Source organism: Staurois parvus, unplaced genomic scaffold (genome assembly GCF_062004578.1).
Source record: "Staurois parvus isolate SC_StPar_1 unplaced genomic scaffold, SC_StPar_1.0 ptg001658l, whole genome shotgun sequence".
Taxonomy (NCBI): domain Eukaryota; kingdom Metazoa; phylum Chordata; class Amphibia; order Anura; family Ranidae; genus Staurois; species Staurois parvus.
Genome location: NW_028319454.1, coordinates 35,563 through 46,877, shown reverse-complemented (window position 1 = coordinate 46,877; position 11,315 = coordinate 35,563). Strand labels below are relative to the sequence as shown.

General features: G+C 50.1%; 1 protein-coding gene across 1 annotated transcript in view; it reads right to left on the bottom strand.

Moving 5' to 3' along the window:
- Window positions 1–417: 417 nt before the first annotated feature.
- Window positions 418–11,315, bottom strand: part of LOC149434842 (von Willebrand factor C domain-containing protein 2-like) — a 29,047-nt gene continuing 18,149 nt past the window's right edge. The window contains exons 2-3 of the mRNA XM_089663314.1: window positions 5,310–5,439; window positions 418–4,188 (exon numbers count right to left, since the gene is read on the bottom strand). Coding sequence (XP_089519440.1) covers window positions 4,001–4,188; window positions 5,310–5,439 — 318 coding nt within the window. The 3' untranslated portion in view covers window positions 418–4,000. The remainder of the gene's footprint in view (window positions 4,189–5,309; window positions 5,440–11,315) is intronic.

Below are 11,315 nucleotides of genomic sequence, written 5' to 3'. Positions count from 1 at the left end.
ACAGCGCGGTGATGATGTCACGGCTACTTTTACAAGGTAAATATCTGGGTTTGCAAAGGCATTTGGTGCACAGAAAGTGCATTGATATACTTTGGAGCTAAAGAGGAATACATATAATTTATAATAATATAATATATTGACTGTAGTTCAGCTTTAACCTACCAGGATGGTTCAGAAGGAGACCCATATACAGGAAATTTTGGAAGAATATAATAGTAATTGTACATCTCTGGCCAAAGTCTCAGAAACAACCCCAGACCCCCCCCCCTTCCTTCCCCAGCCCCATCCTTGGACGTATTCTTGTGGGAACGTCTGTTTGGATTCCCCATAGAGGGTCATCACAGGGATGGAAAGTGGAGACTCAGAGAGATGAAGTTACAGTTCAAGGTGGAACAGAAAAGAAATAATGACTCGGAATTGGCTATAAAAGACTCATTTTATTGTTAGAAATTTCCTGCGTCCTCCCGCCGCCGTTCCTCGTCCCGTGCTCCAGAGACGGACGTTCTAGAATCGGCTCATACAAGTCATAAAACACATTGATACATTTTCCAGAGATTCTTCCATTGCATTTCCACCACATTTTCCGACCTTTGTGTTTCACGTCAAACTTGCGAGCGGAAAACGGTAATTCAATTCTCTGGGTGACCTTCAACACACCTGACTGTGCGTCGTTGTACACGGCTCCGCCGAATGGGGCAGCCTGTCCGTTGTTATAAAGAGGAACTCTAGAAAGAACTGTATCAAGTCTCCACAGTCCTCGTACCTGATCTCGTACCGTGACCTGCGTCTTACTAAACTAAATAAAAGGTCGATAGAATGACCCCAGAAACTCTTCAGATTTCCTACTTCGTGAATATAATGTTATACTTATTCAGCTTTGTGGTAAAACTACTATAGGGACCTGGCCTAAAACTGGAGAGTCCCTAAAGGGGAATGGAAGGTGTGTGTAGCGAAGACTCTAGCCTGTCCATGCTTTGATTATGTTACCTGTGCTAGTTAGGGTTAGTCCTAAGTTAATTGATTAATTGACTACTGTTAAGTTGTCTCCAGTGGTCAATGAGAAGATACAGTGTATTGCCTGTGAATATTTGTTAGCCTTGACCAATCACCAAGGGCGTTATTCCATTGATGTGAGCTGTGGGAAGAGGATAAGTCTTTGGAGCAACCTAGAAGGGGCCTTGCCTCCCAGGCTTGGCTTGGTGAGGATGTTGGTGTAGAGGTCTTTGCCTCCTAGGGTTGATGTGGAGAGGATGCCAGTGTAGAGGACTTTGCCTCTTAAGACTAGTGTGGTGATGATGTCAATGTAGAGGTCTTTGCCTCCCAAGGCTGGTGTGGTGATGATGTCAATGTAGAGGTCTGCCTCCTAGGGCTGGTGAGGTGAGGGTGCCAGCATAGAGGTCTTTGCCTACTAGGTTTGGAATAGGAAGGATTATGTCAGTGTAGAAGTCTTTGCCTCCTAGGGCTGAAGTGGCGATGATGTCAATATAGAGGTCTTTGTCTCCTAAGGCTGGTGTGGTGAGGATGCCAGCGTAGAGGTCTTTGCCTTCCAGGTTTAGCATGGAGAGGATGTCAGTGTAGAAGTCTTTGCCTCCTAGGGCTGGTGTGATAAGGATGCCAGTGTGGAGGTCTTTGCCTCTTAGGGCTGGTGTGGTGAGGGTGCCAGTATAGAGGTCTTTGTCTCCTAGGTTTGGTGTAGAGAGGATGTCAGTGTAGAAGCCTTTGCCTCCTAGGGATGATGTGATAAGGATGCCAGTGTAGAGGTCTTTTTCTCCTAGGCTTGGCATGGAGAATATATCAATGAAGAGGTCTTTGCCTCCTAGGGTTGGCGTGGAGAGTATGTCAATGTAGAGGTCTTTGCCACGTAGGGTTGGCGTGGAGAGCATATCAATGTAGAGGTGTTTGCCTCCTAAGGTTGGTGTGGAGAACATGCCAATGTTGATGACTTTGCCTCCAAGGGTTGGCATGGAAAGGATGTTATTGTAGAAGTCCTCATCCCCTAGGGCTGGAGTGGGGAGGATGTCAGTGTAGAGATCTTTACCTCCTAGGCTTGGCATGGTGAGGATGTCAGTGTAGAAGTCTTTGCCTCTTACGACTGGTGTGATAAGGATGCCATTTTAGAGGTCTTTGCCTCCTAGGCTTGGCATTGAGAGGATGTCAGTGTAGAAGTCTGTGCCTCCTATGGCTGGTCTGATAAGGATGCCAGCATAGAGGTCTTTGCCTCCTAGGTTTAGCATTGAGAGGATGTCAATTTAGAAGTCTGTGCCTCCTAGGGCTGGTGTGATAAGGATGCCAGTGTGGAGATCTTGCCTCCTAGGTTTGGCATGGAGAGGATGTCAGTGTAGAAGTCTTTGACTCCTAGGGCTGGTGTGATAAGGATGCCATTGTGGAGATCTTTGTCTCCTAGGGCAGGTGTGGTGAGGGTGCCAGCATAGAGGTCTTTGCCTCCTAGGTTTGGCATGGAGAGGACGTCTGTGTAAAGGTCTTTGCACCTTAGGGCTGCTGTGATAAGGATGCCAGTTTAGAGGTCTTTGCCTCCAAGGCTAGACGTGGAGAGGATGTCAATGTAGAGGTCTTTGCCTCCTAGGCTTGGTGTAGAGAGGATGTCAGTATAGAAATCTTTGCCCCCTAGGGCTGGTGTGATAAGGATGCCAGTGCGGAGATGTTTGCCTCCTAGGGCAGGTGTGGTGAGGGTGCCAGCATAGAGGTCTTTGCCTCCTAGGTTTGGCGTGGAGAGGATGTCTGTGTAGAAGTCTTTGCACCTTAGGGCTGGTGTGATAAGGTTCCAGTTTAGAGGTCTTTGCCTCCTAGACTAGACGTGGAGAGGATGTCAATGTAGAGGTCTTTGCCTCCTAGGCTTGGTGTAGAGAGGATGTCAGGATAGAAGTTTTTGCCTCTTAGGGCTGGTGTGGTAAAAATGCCAGTGTTGAGGACTTTGCCTCTTAGGCTTGAGATGGACAGGATGTCAGTGTAGAGGTCTTTGCTCCCTACAATTTGGTGCGAATGCCAGTGTTGAGGACTTTGCCTCTTAGGCTTGGTATGGGGAGGAAGCTAAAGTAAAGAAGGGATTTTGTTCTCTGAGAGGACCCAAACTTAAGCCTAGGGAATCTAAACTGGCCTGTGGCATAGGCCCAAGCAATCTAAGCTTGCATGTGGCAGAGGCCTAATAAATAGGAAGATGGTGGCCCACCTGGAACATCTTTAGAGGAGTTTGAAGAATGCCCACAAGAGCTTGGGGGAAGCTGCTGGATGGAAATTCCATGGAGACCTTACCACTTAAATATTCAAGGTATAAGAGACTGGTTGTATAAGGTCAGAGGAACATAATCCTGTTGGTAGGTGGCTATTATTAGGACCACCAGCAACTGCTATTATTGAGAAGGCTACTTGTACAGAACCATTGCCAGGTTTGCTGTGAATAGATGGCCTAAGGTATACTTGCTGCTTTTTTTGTATCCTGTGCCCTACCTCTTTCTCTACAAGTTATTAAGCAAATGAAAGCTTTAAAACTAAGGCGACTGAAGCCTCTATGCTGCCATTGGTGGATCAGAGCATTGCTGGGTTCCGTAAAGGGAGGGTCACTGTTAGAAAAGACAGGACAGCCCATAAAGTTCCAGCAGCTTCCTTGGGGTCATCTCTACACTACAAAATGCTGCTTTTTGACCCGGCTGTAGCACTGCCTGCGGGAATGGTTCAAGCTGTTGGGAGTCTGGAGCACCCAGTGACCCTTAGAGATATCCTGTGAAGAGATATGAGTATAATTGAACAGGAGTTACTCCATATTTTGAGAGTGACGCTAGGCCACCAAGTATAAAACAAGAAGACCACCGAGGGCTGATTCTATATTTAGGCTCTGAACTGTCAACAAGCGATCTGTAGACTTTGAATAAGATATGAGACAGATAGGAATACTAATCACCCCACGTCCGCCGTGTTGTACACTTGGTGAGACGTTGGCGTTACGAGGGGATCAGAGAGAGAGAGTCTGGTACCTTTGCCCCCTCTATGAGTTCTCCTGGCCCTCCTGTGTGTGGCAGTTCTTGGTCTTCTCACACTTGGCCAGGCGGTTCCCTTCCCAGTAGCCCACATCCTGCCCGTCGTGGCAGCGGCACTTGGTGCAGGAGTCCACCCAGATGTACTGCCCCGCCGGGATGACCCGCCTTTGGGTGGCGTCCGCATAGCAGTTCGGACCTGTGGGGGGGTGGAAAGGAAGACGAGTTCATATCATTTTCATCTCCTGTTCACGAATGACTACACAGCAATTATTACAGATATCAGTGCCTGCCCTCAAGGAGTTACAATCCCACCGGGCCAATAGACCTTCTTTGGAGAAGACCCATGCCTGGACAGGGAGAACATGCAAACTCCATGCAGATAGTGTCCTGGGCAGGATTTGAACTGGTGACCCCGGTGTTTAGCAGCATGACCTGCACAGGTGACCTCCTTGTATGAGTGTTGGGAATGTTTTTTACGTCATCCTCAGGAGACAGAACCCGCCATACATCGTCCGCCATTTTCCTGGGCTGATATGAACTCTGATATGTAGCAATACATAAGAGGCTCATCTAGGTGGGGTACCCCACCCCCAACACAGAAATTCACAGCGCCCCCCTCTGGTTTCCATCTTCTACATTCTGTACAGCAGTTTTGTAAAAAATGCAATTGAAGGAATCAAACTGACTTGTTTCAAGCAAATAGTCCATGTAGGGCTTGTTGAGACATGAGGTTGAGGCGGGCGGTAAAACCCTTTGTTTGGGCTGTACTTTTTACTGCATCCCAACCGCTACCCTCTTCAGTTGCAGTGGCAGTAGGGAAGGGGGCATGCAGCTAGGATGCTTTGCAGCCGCGGCAGGAAATTGCAAGTGCAACTACGCGCAATGCATGTTGCGTCGTGCTAGTGCAGGGATCAAGGGGTTAAAGCAGGGGGTGAGGTAGCAATACAATGCCCTCTGAAGAGTAATCTGAACGTGGATTCCAGTGAAGTCGCATGATTTCAAGTTGCGATTTGCAACTCGCATGGAGTGGCAACTCGCATGGAACAGCAAGTCGCACTTGGTGTGACTGGGCTGTGAATGCAGTGCACCACATTGTCCGCAGCAGTGGGGATGTGTTGCCTGCTACCGTATTAGGGTGTACTTTTCAAAATGAGTGACACCTCATGGTGGAGGGTGGGATGTGTGTTGTCATGTGTTGCCGGGACATTTAGAATGTTTCTTTGTGCAGGCCGAGCCCCCCTCCCGCCACGCCCTGGGTACTTCCCTGCAACACAGACAGTTCTTAGTTCAGACACTAACGGCTGCAGAGTCACTCACCATCTTTGCAGCGAGGACAGCACTCCCCCTTCTCGTAGACGGGGTTCACACATGGTGGGGGGGCGCAGTCGGCCACAAGGCAGCGGGCGATGCCATCGATGTCACAGGTGCACTGCTCACACTCCGAGGGCTGTAACAGATCAAACATAAGTAATGACTCCATGCAGGGAACAGGGAGCAATCTTAGGGCCCGTGTAGAAGGGAAGTCTTAGGGCCCGTGTAGGAGGGAAGTCTTAGGGCCCGTGTAGGAGGGAAGTCTTAGGGCCCGTGTAGGAGGGAAGTCTTAGGGCCCGTGTAGGAGGGAAGTCTTAGGGTCCGTGTAGGAGGGAAGTCTTAGAGCCCGTGTAGAAGGGAAGTCTTAGGGCCCGTGTAGGAGGGAAGTCTTAGGGCCCGTGTAGGAGGGAAGTCTTAGGGCCCGTGTAGGAGGGAAGTCTTAGGGCCCGTGTAGGAGGGAAGTCTTAGGGCCCGTGTAGGAGGGAAGTCTTAGGGCCCGTGTAGGAGGGAAGTCTTAGGGCCCGTGTAGGAGGGAAGTCTTAGGGCCCGTGTAGGAGGGAAGTCTTAGGGCCCGTGTAGGAGGGAAGTCTTAGGGCACGTGTAGGAGGGAAGTCTTAGGGCACGTGTAGGAGGGAAGTCTTAGGGCCCGTGTAAGAGGGAAATCTTGGGGCCCATGTAGACAGGAAGTCTTAGGGTCCATGTAGACAGAAAGTCTTATGACCCATGTAGGAGGAAAGTCTTAGGGCCCATGGTGACGGAAGGTCTTAGGGCCCATGGTGACGGAAGGTCTTAGGGCCCATGTAGATGGGTAGTCATAGGACCCATGTAGAAGGGAAGTCTTAGGACCCATGTAGGAGGAAAGTTTCAGGGTCCATGTAGGAGGAAAGTCTCAGGATTCATATAGGAGGAAAGTCTTAGGGCCCATGTAGATGGGAAGTCCTACGATCCATGTAGACGGAAAGGCTTGGGTCCTGAGACTTCCCATCTACATCGATCCTAGGACTTCCCGTCTACATGGATTCTAGGACTTCCCGTCTACGTGGACCCTAAGACTTCCCGTCTACGTGGATCCTAAGACTTCCCGTCTACGTGGACCCTAGGACTTCCCGTCTACGTGGACTCTAGGACTTCCCGTTGACGTGGATCCTAGGACTTCCTGTCTGTGGGTCCTAGGATTTCCCATCTACATGGGCCCTGAGACTTTCCGTCTACATGGGTCCTGAGACTGCCCTTCTACATGGTCCCTATGTAGATGGGAAGTCTTAGGGCTCATGTAGACGGGAAGTTTTAGGGCCCATGTAGAAGGGCAGTCTCAAGACTCATGTAGATGGGAAGTCTCAGGGGCCCATGCAGGAGGGAAGTCTTAGGGGCCCATGCAGGAGGGAAGTCTTAGGGGCCCATGCAGGAGGGAAGTCTTAGGGGCCCATGCAGGAGGGAAGTCTTAGAGGCCTATGCAGGAAGGAAGTCTTAGGACCCATGGTGACGGCAAGTCTTAGGGCCCATGTAGGAGGAAAGTCTTAGGGCCCATGGTGATGGAAGGTCATAGGGCCCAGTGAGAGCAACCAATTAGACTTAATGTTTCATCCGCCATATCATTGAAGACTTCTGATTGGTAAATCTAGGTTCAGCTGCTCATAGATTGAAGAAATGTTTGTTTAATCTGATATTACTGAACCAATGCAATGTAGATCGGAGTAGGCAACCATAGAGAGGTGGAGATCTACCTGAATTTCGGCATTGTTTAGCAGATAACCTAGCATGGGCCCATTAGGCCACATTCACCCTTGTGAACACATCTGCGCTCTGATTAGTTGTGGGAAGTCCAGCAGAGGTTCTCAGTGTTCAGCGGTGGGAGGCAGACCTAATGAAAGCAATGGGAGGCTGCCAGATCCTGCACCTAATCATAGCCACTCACATGTAATCGGTGTCGGGGCCCATTCACAAGTGTGAATGTGGTCTCAAAAAGTAATCAAGGTGACTTCAGGGGTCAGTTGTAAGTAATACAGAGTTCAAAGGTCAGTAATAATTAATGCAGAGTTTAGAGGTCAGTAGTGTTTCAGAGGTCAGCTGTAAGTGATGTCAAGTTTAGGGTCAGTAGTAAGTACTAGAGAGAGCAGGGGTCAGTAGTAGGTAATGCAGAGTGCAGGGGTAAGTAGTAGGTAATGCAGAGTGCAGGGGTAAGTAGTAGGTAATGCAGAGTGCAGGGGTCAGTAGTAGGTAATGCAGAGTGCAGGGGTCAGTAGTAGGTAATGCAGAGTGCAGGGGTCAGTAGTAGGTAATGCAGAGTGCAGGGGTCAGTAGTAGGTAATGCAGACTGCAGGGGTCAGTAGTAGGTAATGCAGACTGCAGGGGTCAGTATACTATATGTAATGCAGAGTGCAGGGGTCAGTAGTGAGTAATGCAGAGTGTAGGGGTTAGTATACTGTATGTAATGCAGAGTGCAGGGATTAGTATACTGTATGTAATGCAGTGTGCAGGGATTAGTATACTGTATGTAATGCAGTGTGAAGGGATTAGTATACTGTATGTAATGCAGTGTGAAGGGGTCAGAAGTATGTAGCATAGAGTGCAGGGATCAATAGTATATAATGAAGAGTGCAGGGGTCAGCAGTATGGAATGCATTGTGCAGAGATCAGTATACCATATGTAATGCAGTGTGCAGGGGTCAGAAGTATGTAGCATAGAGTGCAGGGATCAATAGTATATAATGCAGAGTGCAGGGGTTAGAAGGATGCAGCATAGAATGCAGAGATCAATGGTATGTAATGCAGAGTGCAGGGGTTAGTATACTGTATGTAATGCAGTGTGCAGGGATTAGTATACTGTATGTAATGCAGTGTGCATGGATTAGTATACTGTGTGTAATGCAGTGTGAAGGAGTCAGAAGTATGTAGCATAGAGTGCAGGGATCAATAGTATATAATGAAGAGTGCAGGGGTCAGCAGTATGGAATGCATTGTGCAGAGATCAGTATACCATATGTAATGCAGAGTGCAGGGGTCAGCAGTATGGAATGCATTGTGCAGAGATCAGTATACCATATGTAATGCAGAGTGCAGGGGTCAGAAGTTTGAATTGTATGTTATGATGTGGCAGATCCTACGCAGATATCCCTCAATAGGATTGATCGGCCAAGAATAGATCTCCATCCTTCACTCTCATGAACTGTTTGACATCCGTCATTCTGCAATTTTCTTTCTACATAAAATAAACCCCGTATTGTGCACGCCTGTCATTACCTAACTGCATTGGACAAAAACCTTCCCCCGTCCCACCCATGAGCAGCCGTTCTGCATTCTCGAAGATTAACCGGATGTGATCAGTAAGTGAAGTGAGCCTTCCACAGATCTCAGTGCATGGTGTCAGAACAGAAGTGGCCACCCAGAGGCGCCATTTTCTCACAGCAAGATTGTACTGACAGGATTGGGACCACCATTCCAGTCTCACCAAACGGAGATATGACCCCCCCCCCCCCCCATCTATCCGTATCTAACATCTGAGAATTACCTTCCAGTGATGTTAAAGCTGAACTCTGGGGAAAGAGCAATTGCTCCCATGCAGTGGGGCTAACACCCCCCCCCCCATACTGCAAGGGGTTAAATGCTCATTTTGGTCTAGGGGACCATGAAAAGTGATTTCACTTACCCGAGCCCCCCCCCCCCCCAGCAAGACTGGCCCCTGCACCCTCTTCCAGCAGTTGCAGGTTCTCATATGCCATCAAGCCCAATGCGGGGCCCATAGCCTTCATTGGGCACAAGGAACAGGCAGGGGGTTGGGGAGTAGGAGGGAGCGCCACCTGCATAAAAAGTGGAGTAACTAAAGAAGACTGCTTTCAGGCCCCCCCCTCATACTCTAAGGAACATTTAACCCTTGTAGTGCAGGGTTAGCCCAAATGCAATGGAGGATTTTTCCTTTTCCTGGAGAAAACTTCTTTTTGCTTTGGATAGAGTAAGAAAGGGTTAAGGGCCCCATAACCACTTGTGAGGGGGGCCCTGTGCAATCACATGGGGGGGGGAGGTTCCCGGCAATTAGCTGCTGGAGGAAGCTGCATTGAAAGCAGAGGGAGGCTGGCAGCTCCCGCAGCTGATCGCAGCCAGGCGCATGGAATTGCACAAGGAGCGATTTCCTGCGAATGACCGGCACTGGACGCGGGGTCTTCCTCCCGCAGCTAGTCACCTGGAACCCACACTGGGGTCCTCACATGTCATCGGCGGTGGCCCCGGGAACCAGAGAAAAATAAAAGCTCCAAAACTGTAAGAAGTGCAACAGTTGTATCAATATTTCCAGCCATTCCTTCCCTGCAATCTCCTGATTGGTCTGTAGGTGGCGATATCAGCAAAGAGCTTTTCATGGCTGCAGATTACTGCGACCAAAGTGGAAGTTGCTGGAAAAGTTTCCCAATGAGAAGATTGTAGAAGAGCAGTCTCCTGTAATGTGTCCGCAGTCTCTGACCGTCTCCTGTAATGTGTCCGCAGTCTCTGACCGTCTCCTGTAATGTGTCCGCAGTCTCTGGTCATCTCCTGTAATGTGTCCGCAGTCTCTGACCGTCTCCTGTACTGTGTCCGCAGTCTCTGGTCATCTCCTGTAATGTGTCCGCAGTCTCTGGTCATCTCCTGTAATGTGTCCGCAGTCTCTGACCGTCTCCTGTACTGTGTCCGCAGTCTCTGACCGTCTCCTGTAATGTGTCCGCAGTCTCTGACCGTCTCCTGTAATGTGTCCGCAGTCTCTGGTCGTCTCCTGTACTGTGTCCGCAGTCTCTGACCGTCTCCTGTACTGTGTCCGCAGTCTCTGACCGTCTCCTGTACAGTGGCCGCAGTCTCTGACCGTCTCCTGTAACGTGTCCGCAGTCTCTGACCGTCTCCTGTAACGTGTCCGCAGTCTCTGACCGTCTCCTGTACTGTGTCCGCTGTCTTTGGTCGTCTCCTGTACTGTGTCCGCAGTCTCTGACGTCTCCTGTAATGTGTCCACAGTCTCTGGTCGTCCCCTGTAATGTGTCCGCAGTCTCTGACCGTCTCCTGTACTGTGTCCGCTGTCTCTGGTCGTCTCCTGTACTGTGTCCGCAGTCTCTGACCGTCTCCTGTACTGTGTCCGCTGTCTCTGGTCGTCTCCTGTACTGTGTCCGCAGTCTCTGACCGTCTCCTGTACTATGTCCGCAGTCTCTGGTCATCTCCTGTACTATGTCCGCAGTCTCTGGTCGTCTCCTGTAATGTGTCCGCAGTCTCTGGTCGTCTCCTGTAATGTGTCCGCAGTCTCTGACCGTCTCCTGTACTGTGTCCGCTGTCTCTGGTCGTCTCCTGTACTGTGTCCGCAGTCTCTGACCGTCTCCTGTACTGTGTCCGCTGTCTTTGGTCGTCTCCTGTACTGTGTCCGCAGTCTCTGACGTCTCCTGTAATGTGTCCACAGTCTCTGGTCGTCTCCTGTACTGTGTCCGCAGTCTCTGACCGTCTCCTGTACTGTGTCCGCTGTCTCTGGTCGTCTCCTGTACTGTGTCCGCAGTCTCTGACCGTCTCCTGTACTGTGTCCGCAGTCTCTGGTCGTCTCCTGTACTGTGTCCGCAGTCTCTGGTCGTCTCCTGTACTGTGTCCGCAGTCTCTGGTCGTCTCCTGTACTGTGTCCGCAGTCTCTGACCGTCTCCTGTACAGTGGCCGCAGTCTCTGACCGTCTCCTGTACAGTGGCCGCAGTCTCTGACCGTCTCCTGTACAGTGGCCGCAGTCTCTGACCGTCTCCTGTACAGTGGCCGCAGTCTCTGACCGTCTCCTGTACTGTGTCCGCAGTCTCTGACCGTCTCCTGTACTGTGTCCGCAGTCTCTGACCGTCTCCTGTACTATGTCCGCAGTCTCTGGTCCTCTCCTGTACTGTGTCCGCAGTCTCTCACCGTCTCCTGTACTATGTCTGCAGTCTACAGGAGATGACCAGAGACTGCAGACATAGTACAGGAGATGACAGGAGACTGCAGACATAGTACAGAAGATGACTAGAGACTGCGGACACAGTACAGGAGATGACCAGA